The 12,147-nt window shown below is 45.2% G+C and overlaps 1 protein-coding gene across 3 annotated transcripts in view; it reads left to right on the plus strand.

Annotated features, from left to right (window-relative positions):
• The window catches only part of LOC114846885 (ephrin type-A receptor 6-like), a 104,108-nt gene that overhangs the window by 52,731 nt on the left and 39,230 nt on the right, over positions 1-12,147 (plus strand). For all 3 annotated transcript variants that reach the window (XM_029136096.3, XM_029136098.3, XM_029136097.3), the window contains 2 exons: positions 3,466-3,621; positions 5,815-6,150. In XM_029136096.3, coding sequence (XP_028991929.1) covers positions 3,466-3,621; positions 5,815-6,150 — 492 coding nt within the window. The remainder of the gene's footprint in view (positions 1-3,465; positions 3,622-5,814; positions 6,151-12,147) is intronic.

The following is a 12,147-nucleotide window of genomic DNA, read 5'->3' on the forward strand; positions in this document are numbered from 1 at the left end:
TTCATTAGCCTTCACTTAAGCCCACTGTAGGTGGTTTAAGCATGCTTATTTTCTACAGGTTTTAACATTTTCTCATTGAATGGAAGATATAAAATGTATACAGGGCAGGTAGAGCCTGTATGATGCTATAAATGAAGTCCCTCACACACCTGTTTGTGTTCGGCCGTCTAAAAAGCCGTCGACACGTAGGTGAAACGGACGCTCTGTCAGAGAGGAACACACAGGTCCAGTCCTCCCACACAACCTGTCTGCCAGTGGCCTCGCTGTTGTTCAGGTCCAGTGAGTATGAAGCAGCAGGCCTCACAAGCCAATCTGCCGCTCCTCCTTCTCGGGGCCCAGCTCAGGGCTCTGAGCTTGAGGCTTGAAGATGTTCTGGATGACTTCCAGATCTCATTAACCTTGGGCTGAAGGCCCAGAATTAGATCAGAGCCCCGAAGGCCAGTGGGTCAGGATGCTATTCTCTCATGCCCGGCTCAGATCTGGGCTTCACAGGTGCACAGTACAGTCAGTCCCGACGCACTGACAGTGATGACAGGTGTCGGCTGCAGTAGATGGAATCTACAGAGCTACTATTATTATAGGCTACATACAGTACATATCATTTAGCCTCTCTCAGTGTAGATAAATGCAGAGGGTTAGCACAAAAAGGGAACTCTACTCATACACAGTATACAGTATATAAAAGTACACAGTATATTGTGTAATGTCCGCTAAACCGCTGTGCTTGAGTTTTCCTTAATAGTGTTTAATTATTTTTATACGATCTTCACCCAAGCTTCTTAATCATCAAGGTGTTCATTTCTTTTGCTCTGTTCTTATATGTAACTTATTATTTTTAGCAGGTTGTAGTGAGACAGTAAGATGCTCATTCAGCTTCGCCCTGCTGCCGCTCATCGCTACCGTTAGTAAAATAGTATCACTGTGCTACATTATTTCAGCTTTCTTGCTCCCACATCACCAGACCATCAGCAGCCTAATCTACATATCTCTCGTTTTCTTAGGACAAAGCAGTACCAATAGCTGGTTTGGTGATATTTATTGTTTTATACAGTCACCTGCTTCTGCACTTGTTCCAGATAAAACAGTGGTATTTGACTTGCGGACTTTCCCTCAAAGTCGCCTGTGTACGCGTGTGCGTCCGCAGGTGATGCATGGTCAGCCATTGTAAAGCACCGCTGCGGCCTTGGCGGGGAGCGTAGCCAGACGGATTGCAGCAGGAACCGGCGAGGTTAGTGGAGGAACATCCCCTCAGTTCACCGGAGGTTGGACAGAAGCATCATTAGGTTGACAGCGCCTAAAACGGGGGCCCGTGGCGTGGGCGAGCTGACTGACGGTTTTTGACTCAAGGACACATTGGTATCAGAGGTTAATGATGGAGGCGGCCTTGGTACGCGCTGGGGGATGCCACTTGTCATACCAATGGCCGCTGTGTGTGTGTGTGTGTGTGTGTGTGTGTGTGTGTGTGTGTGTGTGTGTGTGTGTGTGTGTGTGTGTGTGTGTGTGTGTGTGTGTGTGTGTGTGTGTGTGTGTGTGTGTGTGGAGGCATTACAGCATATTCACGTCTTGATGTAAAGTGTTTATAACAAACGCTAAATGGAAAACATTGATCCATTGGGCTATTGAACACCTTACTGTACTTACAGTCGACATGGGACACCTGTTACTACTGTACAGTGTCTAGTATAGTGTGAGATTGCTGGTTCACTTCCTGAGTGTCCTTGGGCAAGACACTGTACAGCGAGTTGTGTGACAGTGAGTGGATGGTTTCATTGATTTGTGTTGAAATAAGTACTGTACAGATCATTTACCAGTAGGAATTGATCTTTATGCAGAGAAGTACAGTAGCACAATACAAACGGTGAGATCTTTATTGAACAACGTTGTACCCATAAAAAAAAGTGGTGAATGTGAAAAACGACTGCGGTGCTGGTTTAACCGCATCGAGCCGCTACAGTACAACCTACGGATGTGATTAGATGTGCATGCAGCAAGGGTTGTGTTGTGGTCAGTCATATACTGTAGCTCAGTCCTCCATGACTCTATAACCTCAGGCACCAAAGCAGCTCCACATCATGACTCTCCCACAACTACTGTGTGCTTTGTTAGTTGTAGATGGTGTGAGGTTTTACACCATCCATGTTGTTTTCCCCCAGTAAGACACTGCCGTGTACAGTAACCGACGTTTGCCATACGGTGCCAATTCATTTCACTGTGTATGAATCCTTTGGGTCTTTCTGTAATTTGTTTGCAGGCAAATATATTGAAGTTATGACTAATACCTGGACTTCAGTTTGGTAATTTATTCATTATTCTGGCGGATTCTCTGAGGGATATGTAATATACAGTACAACAGATTATAGACTCGCTTTAGTAGCGAATGAAACTCAGATTGTGTTTACTGTATGTTTTACAATATTGTAATTGTGTAAACTGCTGGTACAATACATCTAACTGTAAGCCACTGTTGACCCATGGCGCATTCAGTACAGTACTGTATGTTGGGGGGGTACTGTATTATCTCTCTGCTTCCCTGTTTGATGAGAGGAATCCGGTGCTTCCCTGTCCTCCCACCGGCTCCATTTATCACCGACAGCAGTGGAGACACACACAGGCAAAGTGCTTTAAGGTGAATCGCTTCAAATGGCTCTGCGTGTGTTACCTTGGTAAATAGATGTGCGATAGCAATGGAAATCTCACAAGGCAGGAGACTTTGGAGGTGACATGGAAGCATCCCAATGGATTCACAATTTAACTCTGCATCTTCTGCTTTGGGTCTGATATTAATGTTTCAAACTTCTTCTTTTTGTGGTAACATACTGTGGATGTACAGGAAAATACTGGAAATGAAAGGAATATAATACCTGTCAAAATAAACCTCCCCAACCCGCTGATGTAGAAATATACATGAATTGTGTGACCATTGGATAAACAGACCACTCAGGTACAGCTACAGTAAAGATGAAACATTCCTGATCTAAAGCAAAACACCCAGAGAGGGTGTAACTATAAATGTTTACTCTCAAAGACCTGTTCTGTTTCCACAAGTTCCTGACTTTTAATTATTCATTAGGCAAAACACACTTGCAATAAATATAAATCAGGCATTAAAGCTTTAACACTTTGTGTCCTCCTGTTTAGCTGATTCAAGTTCAGTTCAATCTCAGTGAAGGAGAAAAAACTAACCCCAAATTGCAATTATGCAATTGCAACCATTTTAAATCCAGTCAAGAAAAAGAAAAAATGTAATGTATAAAATGTGAATATTATTTCTATAATTTGTGTATTATAGACTTATATTTTTATACTGTATATACATGTACTGTATGAATGAATACCATTGGATTACCAAAGAAATTAATTTTCACTATTGATGCTATGGAAAATGTAATTATTATTTATCCAGTTGTGCAGAGGCTGAAAGTGCTTCACTGTCATATGTCTCCGTGTGGTGTGTGTCTCCCCCAGCGTGCCACCCAGGCTTCTACAAGGCATATGCAGGAAACATCAAGTGTTCAAAGTGCCCTCCACACAGCTTCAGCTACGGAGAGGGAGCAGCTATCTGTCGCTGCGAGAAGAGCTTCTTCAGGGCCGACAAAGATCCTCCCACTATGGCTTGTACTCGTGAGTATACCAGGGTTACGATGGAGCGCGATGATCAATAATGTTAAGAACTGAAATGAAAACAATATGTCAGATTGCGTTTCTTTCTACCCAGCTGATGGATTAGGCCGACAGCTCCCCTGCTTTTGCCGTGGCTGTAAATCCAGTCTCGTCTCCAGAAATGATCTGGTGTGAAACCCTGCGACAGAGTCTCTGGATGAATTACATGGCTTTTGTTCAGCCGCGCCATCTTCGCTAATGATTCACTGGCTGTCATTACGACTTCATATTTGCATTAAATTACCGTTTAACCGGACTAATTCTCCTTTAATTAAAACGCCATTTAGCTGTCACAGAGATAGACGGGGCCGCATCCTGGCGCTCTCCAGGGTGGAACGCGTTTGTGTTTGTCTTTTGCGGGACAAAGTCGTTGTGCGATGCTGTGACTTGATATTGCTCTGCAACATGCGCTGCTTTCCCCTTAAACTGCCTGGCTCCTCGAACGGTGCGGCCGTCTTTAAAAGTCGATTCATCGGGACGCTTAAACGTTGCTGCGGCTGTTAGACAGCCATGCATTTGTACCAGCGGGCTTTTAAAGGCAAAGTCCCTGCAGCTCATTAAACTAAATTAAAAACATAAATATAAAGTTTTGAAACCAGACTGGAAAAATGCATTTTGGACTCTGAAGGAAGGTCTGATATAAGAAAATAAAAAGGCAACATGTGCAGTATTTAGTTTATTGATACAGTATCGCACAACAAATGGCTTTCAACATTATGTCGATACATGTCTCAGTAGAACGAGTGGCGTGTTCACAGGCTTCTCGGGACTTGTTTTCAGTGCTTTAACTCACTTGTAACATCATAAACGCATTAAAACTCTTCAAGGCCACTTTTTCTCCTGCCACAAATGCAACATAGCATCTGAAGACGCGTGTGGGGGCGGGACGGGAGAAAAAAACACTAACGCGTCCATGTTCCCAAGCCGTGATCTCTGTGTTTACTCCCATTTTAATTAGAAGCATGTAGCCGGCGCTGGCGATTTGCTCCGCGCAAAGGAAAATAAAAGGAGGCAAGATGAACGGCCGAGGGCGTGAGAGGAAGACAAAGGTGGGGACCGAGAAAGAGAGGATGTCACAGGAGGAGGAGACAGCGGCGGAGAGAACGTGCGAAGGCCGGATTGAGTAGACAGTGAAGAGAGAAGGGAAGGAGGGCGCTGATAGCAATCTCCCCCTGGAGGAGAATAGGAGCTGATTGATGGCGGTGGGGATGCTCCGCGGGAGGGGAGGTGGGCGGACTCTCCTCGATGGAGAGAACAGGCGAGGGGAGATAATGGCCGATACAGGCAGGGGGAGATAAAGAGAGAGAGGGAGCGGACGTACGCTGACACGCAGAAGTGGATGAGGGGCAGGAGGGGCCTTTGTGTCCGCGGAGATTTTTAGCACAGACAGGGCGGCAGAGGGATGGAGGGACGGTGGAGGAGAGGGAAGCATCCCATTGTCTGTGCAGACAGTGAGCTTGGCAGGACGGGAGTGTTCAAATCCCCCAGGCCTTTTAACTCCACCCTGTTGACAGCCGGCTGCCTGCTACAGCACAATACCTGCGCTGACATACAGGCGCGCAGCGAAATGCCGCGGCGGAGGTGAAATGTTTACGGCGCCGAGGAGGAGCGCGTTACGGGGAGTTTGGTGCCACGGCCCGTTTTTTTTCCATAACGGATTTATTTAGCAGCTCCTTTGAGGAGTACAACTATTAACTCTGTAGAGGTTCCATATATAAACATGAACTGACTGTGTCTGTGTCTGTGTCTATGGGTGATGTTGTGTTGGTTTTCCTGTTTTCTGTCCCCGGCGTCGCCATGGCGATGCCTTTTAATCACTATCAGGATGATATACGATCACCTCCCACCTGTAATACGGGCCGGTTGGTTGCTCTACACAATATTCTTCATTTCTGACCCGAATAATAAACAATTATATTTCTGGCCAAAGTGTATTTGAAAAGCTGGTGCGGTTTAGTTTTTAGAGCCACAAGTTTTATGAAATATATACATTTCTGTGCCTTTGTGTGGCACCATCACCTCTCAGTTCAAAGGACCAGTGTGGGTTCTCACTGGGTTGTGTTGTTGCAGCGATTGACTGGTGTTCACTCTGCTTCCTGCCCAATTACACTTCGAACTTACTCCTTGTTTTCCCATCGCCCCCTCATTCTCCAGGTCCCCCGTCTCCTCCCCGTAACTTAATGTTCAACCTGAACGACACCTGTCTGATGCTGGAGTGGTCCCCTCCCAGCGACACCGGGGGCCGCCGGGACCTCACCTACAACGTCCAGTGCAAGCGCTGCGGCCCGGAGCCCGAGCGGTGCCAGCTGTGCGAGGAGGAGCTGCGCTTCCTGCCGCGGCCGCTGGGCCTCACCAACGCCACCGTCGCCGTCGTGGACTTCTCGGCGCACGCCAACTACACCTTCGAGATCGAGTCGCTCAACGGCGTGTCGGACCTGAGCTCGTTCCCGCGCCAGGTCGCCGTCATCACCATCAGCACCGACCAGAGCGGTGAGTTCCCAGATCGGTCCACATCTCACAGCACACAGTGAGCGTATGGCTCCGCCCACTGGAATTTCATCAGATACTTGAATTCAGCAGTAGCTTTATTGGGTGCATTAATCATTTTCAGTTTTCGATGTTTTCCTGCTGAATAAAGCAAACATGCGTTTTTGTGTTTTGGCATTTGATGTTCTACCCTCCAGTGTATAAATCCATTATCTAAATGTCTTGGAGCTTCCAAACGGTGTCCTGCCAGAGCAATTGCTGCGATCACAATTAAATAAGCTGTTATTAAATGATGCTGAAATTCATCATCACTCATTCAATATCTATCAACACCATCTATAAAATTAGAAAACAGACATGTCTGTGACTTTGACTGCTGGAGTCCAGTCAAATAATGAGGAATATTATCACATGGTTGGGCAGGGAGCACTAATGCATCAGCAACTAGCAAAATAAGTGAAATATTAATAAAAATGAATTTTGAAGGTTGTTAAGCCACGGGCTGCTTCATTAGCTCTTGGCAGGGACACAGTCACCATATGGTAGAACCAGTCCATGTTTGTTTTCATGACTCATAAACACTGGTGGATTCGTCATTAGATCCTTCACACTGTGGGACTGTGAAGACATTTTCTTGTATTTTTGAAGATGCACTCTGGGGCTTGTGCGGCTGCTTTGAAGGAGTTGGTCCCCATTTGTCGGCGCACGCTGCCCACGCCGGTGATGCAAGTCACACTTCTGCCAGACCTTTGATGCCTAGAGTCAACACAGAGTGAACTGAATTTAATATAGTCACACCGCCATACGCAGACATACAGGCTATAGAGATGTTGTCTGTACCTTTTGCTCCATAATGTACTCACGGTGAAGGAGCTGCGTTCCCTCTAGGACAGGATTTGGCGTGTGGAGCTCTTATGCTTTTAATTTGTGTTTTTTGTTTATTTGCTCCCTCCTTACATCCCACCCTCCCTCGACTACGCGCTCACCTCTTGCCTCCTGCTACCGGTTTGCCCTCCTTCCTCTCTCTCTCTCTCTCTCTCTCTCGCGCTCTCTCGCGCTCTCTCTCTCTCTCACTCTCTGTCTCTCTCCCCCGTTTCCTGTTTCCAGGACGTGTTTGTTTCTGGCTTTCATCTCTCCTTCCTTCTTTGTCTCCTTTCCTCCAGCCTTCTGCTGCCGTGGGAGTCTGAGAGAAATGCATTTTCTCATACAGCCAAAACACATTAAATGCATTATTCTATGTCACTGGGGACGACTCTAGCCTTTATAGGTACCTGAATGTTATACACCGCCTTTTTATTTCATTAGTATGCCCAGTTTAGCGCACAGACGTGGCAGGTCCCCAGGCTGTACACAAGACCCATTTGAACACTAACATACCCAGCTGCAGCTATTTAAAATGCTCAAGGGACGAGGCAGATTTCTGGACTTCAGCCAGTGATAAGGAGCATGATTATACATACATTACCACTTAGCGCAACTATCTGAACTCTCCACAATGTCATTCATAGGTCATTTCATACAGACCATGGCATTGTCCATGTGCTGAAGATGCTGCTTTCAATTTAAGTTGAGTGGTAAACATAAACACTTAGATTACGAACATTAAACATTACTACCACTATAACAGTCTTTTGAAGAAAGTGTTGACCGTAATGTTTTAGAGTTAATCACCACTACTTTTCTTTTCTTATTTTATGAGGCCTTTTTCCTAAGATGGAGTGAAGCATGTTTCACATGTTTTCATGCTTTTTCTTAATAGAATTTACACGAAATAACACATTCTGCCTGTTTCCAAGCTTGTGCTTTCGTAGTATTTCACACAACATATGGTGCAACTTCTTTCACACCCTAACTAGCAGCTAATTACAAAAGATTTGTTAGTGAGGGGAAATGAACATGTAGATTTATGCACACAAATAGAACCAATTACTGTTCTAAGAAAAATAGCTTAAGGTTTTCTGGTTTCTTTTTTATTCTACACATTAACGTTAAACCAGTGATTACTGCTTTGTCCATGTATTTTTGGTTTATTCATAAGGAGTTTTTAAGTAAACCATACCTTTCTCATCTTGCAAAGCAAATAAAAAATAAATGAAAGTAGGAAAACAATTTTTTCTTGTTCATGTGTTTTTAAAGCAAATCCCAAGAAGCATAAAGATGAAAAGCTTTTGCCTCCATTACTGCAGTAGGTTGTTAATAGTAATAATGCTGTTTGGTTAGTGAGTAGATTCAAGTCTGAGCTACGTGGAGTAGAAATGAAGCAAAAAGGGGTCGTGAGTGCACTTTCTTTATTGTTTGTCTGATATGTACCTGACAACATAAGCAGCTTAATGAATCTAACTGCATAGTTATATTCCTACAGGCTGTTGGAACACAGACCTTGGACCTTGAATAAAACTATACAAACCAATACAAAGCTTCTATATAGTGCACATATTATAACTGGGATACAAATGACCACAACTTATGCTGTGCTGCATATTGTTCATCTTCCTGCAGTAGTGCTTAAAGCCCCTTCATCATTTAGCTCTACTTACATTTGCATTAGCCCAGTCTGTCAGTCAGGCACATTGTTCTCATGAAGCATATCAATTGCTGCATTGCCAGCAATAAAAAAAAAAAGTTGAGCGAGCGTGGTGCCTTTTCAGTAGGATTATACCATCAGCATTATTATTATTCACTTAATGCAAAGATAACCATGCCGCCCCTCCTAAGCGAGCGTTCCGCAGTGATATTTATACATATAAACACTTTTGCATGTATGCAAAAGCATCCAGCTAAAGTTCCCTGTAATGGTCTTTTTTGGAAAGGCGCATGAATTCAAAGGCCATTAGCATAGCGTCGCCATCAGCAGAAACGGGGAGCCATGTGAAATTCTGCGCGTTGTGAGAAATATTAAAAGTCTCCTGCAATAATGTGCGGCACTGTAGATAAATTAGACTCGGTCATTAAAATTCAGATGGGCCCATTGGTGGGCGCTTTGTGCCGGTGAGGCCGCTCGATGATTTGTTGCGCCCGTGAGGGGCTACTTTGTAAACACACGCAAACATGTGCTCCACGCGCGCATGAATGATGCAGAGAATCTATACGTGATCATTTCCTGTCACTCATAACCTTTTAAATGGCGTGTCGTTATGATTCACGCGTTGAGGCTGATGTGTTTCGTGAACGAGCATCAATCACACCTGTGCACGTGAGACTGTGCAGAAGTATAACACATTTGGTTCTAGGAGCAGCAACAGGGGTTCGTCTTGGCCTGAAGTTAATCCTCCCATTGTGTGTTTGTTTAAGGTTTGAGGAGTTAACATTAAGATCCAAGAAAAGCTTCACCTGATCACTAAACAACTCAAAGTAGTTTCATGCTTGTGGCCTAGATCAAACCAATCCTGTTTGTATTGGAAAAGTAGGTGACTGGGTCATGAAGAATAAAGCTGGACGAGGATTTGGAAAGTTGAGTGAAAAGAGAAGATGTGAAATGAGGGATAAAGAACTGGAAAGTAAAGCAAAGAGAGAAGCGGAGCAGAAAGCGGCGTAATGAATGAGGAGCACAGGGGAGGATCGGGACAGATACAGATGAAGTGACATTAGAAAGAGAAGAGGGTGAGTGAAGATAGAAAATGAGCAGTACAGTAAGAGAGGATTATTGAGTGAGAGGATAAATGAATGAACAAAGGCTGGTAAATGAAGTGAGAAGTGTGTGTTTGTGTGTGTGTGTGTGTGTGTGTGTGTGTGTGTGTGTGTGTGTGTGTGCGCACGTGCAGAGAAAGTCATTTGTGACTAAGCAAAACCAGGAAAGACGATTATTCAACAGCTTCACAACTTTATTTAAAGCAATGCGCATAGAGAACGCGTTGTCTCATGGTGCCAATAACTTGCGAGAGGCGGTGGACAGGTGGATGGCTGCTGTACGACGAGGAGGAGAAGGAGGAAATGACCTAGAAAAAAGCGGGACTCGCTTTAATCACAGGAAGCAGCTGCGTAATTGTGTATGTCACTGAAAGCAATCAGACGCACACCAGGTCCTCAGCTGCAGCGATGCATCAGAACGGTCCTGCAGCAGCTCGAGAGACACTAATCAGACAGTCTTTGGGAGATGAAAAGCCGCCGGGTAAAAATAAGCCTCGGAGATCGGATAACGTGGGAGGAGCAGAGCTCGGCGGCGGCCTGGAGGTGCGCTCGCTCCCCTCATTGTTCCTCTCGTCGACAGCGAACGCACAGAGCATCCGACGGATGCTTCTGCATAGCGTAACGCAAAGCGTGAGCTCCGAGCGGGGCCTGTGTTGCTCCTGATGAGTATGTTTTCCGTGCTAATGAGTATGTTGCCGTGCATGCATGACATGACATGCAGACTTCATCAAACTCTGAACTGTTGTGAAAATGTCCTGCACAAACACAGCTTGGAGTTAATGGTGTGCAGAAATGAAGGATTTATGGAATAATGATCCCACTGTGAACCTGTACAAACTCTGGGTTCTTACTCATTACACAGTATTTTGGCAGCATATACTACATATACTGTACAGCATACTACAGTACTCTAAGTGCTTTGTTTTTCTAATGGATAAGTGGTCAAACATGTCCACAGAGCTTAAAGACTAGTCACAGTTTTGTCTGACGATGGCTTCTGTTCTTTTGTGTTCTCTCGTGTTTGTTGTTGTTTTCTATCAGTTATATGTTGATCTGACCTGGTGCCATTAGGTTATGATTGTGAAGTCATAATATCGATGTTAGAATAAATGAGGCTATTACATGATGTCATAAGAGGATGTTATGAAAACTGAAGGGCAGATGTGACAGGAAGGCGGCTAAAGCATTCAGGCCCGTGATCTGGTTGGAGGACTGCACATTATTTGAAGCAGCTTCTGTCAGAGGCTCTTCTGACTCTGCCAGAACTCTAACTCTGATCGCTTTTGAAACAGTGATGCCCACATATTTTATATTTTATACGCCGTAAGTGAGTCGGAGCTTCTATTTCTCTGTTATCGGGGTCCCGGGTTTTGCAGAGGATGAATAAAGGAATAAAATGAGTTGGAGATAGAACGATAAACATCTCACTTATAGAAGTTGTGCCTTTATTCTCTGCAGGCTTATTATTATTTAATTGTGTCTGTAAAATGAGAATGAGCTGAATTTGATATCTTATTAAGGTTCATTTAGCCAGTGATCATAGATGTAGTGTAAATTACTTTGACAGAAAAAAAAAAATCTAAAAAGAAATAAAAATGTAACTAGTTACTGAATGCACCAGTTCTGGCTGAAAACTCCCCACATCTGTCTAATCTTTATATTCATGCAAGTGCCCAGTCAGGATCTGTGCAGGAGAACCTCTGGCCCACCTTCCATCGGCGGTGGCCCGGCGCCATGTGCCCGACCGGCGCCAGCGTAATTATGCAACAAAGCCTGTGAATGAGGAGTGTGCATTAAACCCCTGGCCTTCCCAGCCAGTGCAACCCCCCCCCCGGCATCGCGCCACGCTCTAACTAACTATGACAAATTAGTCCCACGCTTAATTACTAGCCTGGGAAAATCACAATGATGTTTATTAGGTGCAGCATCATAAAGCGGTGAGTCCGTGCCCCAAGTCCAAAGCTCCATGCCAGAGAAACGCTAATAATAATAACGGCTACACAAATTGGCTGAGTGGAATGACCCGGAGCTCCTCAGGCGCAGGCCGGGGTGGGGCGGGGGTTGGGGGGGGGGGACTTTTCCACGGATGAATCAATAGTGAGTAATAGTGTATGCGAAGCAAACGGGTCCCATCGTGCCCTAGATCCGCCTGCGATGGCTGAAATCCGTTCAGTGTGTTTGAGGGCTGTGAAGCTGACTCCATTGCGGGTTAATAGCAAAGAGCAGCCACTGATGGGAGGGTCCCCTCACCCAGGCCCACCCGTGCACCGTCCATGCATGCGAAGCTGGGGATGTCGAGCTGGCAGCTTCACATGCGTCGGTGCCAGGGACTTATTGGTCACCACTCTGTATCTCTGTCTGCCTCCTGCGGTG

The sequence above is a fragment of the Betta splendens genome, chromosome 21 (assembly GCF_900634795.4).
Source record: "Betta splendens chromosome 21, fBetSpl5.4, whole genome shotgun sequence".
Classification (NCBI taxonomy): Eukaryota; Metazoa; Chordata; class Actinopteri; order Anabantiformes; family Osphronemidae; genus Betta; species Betta splendens.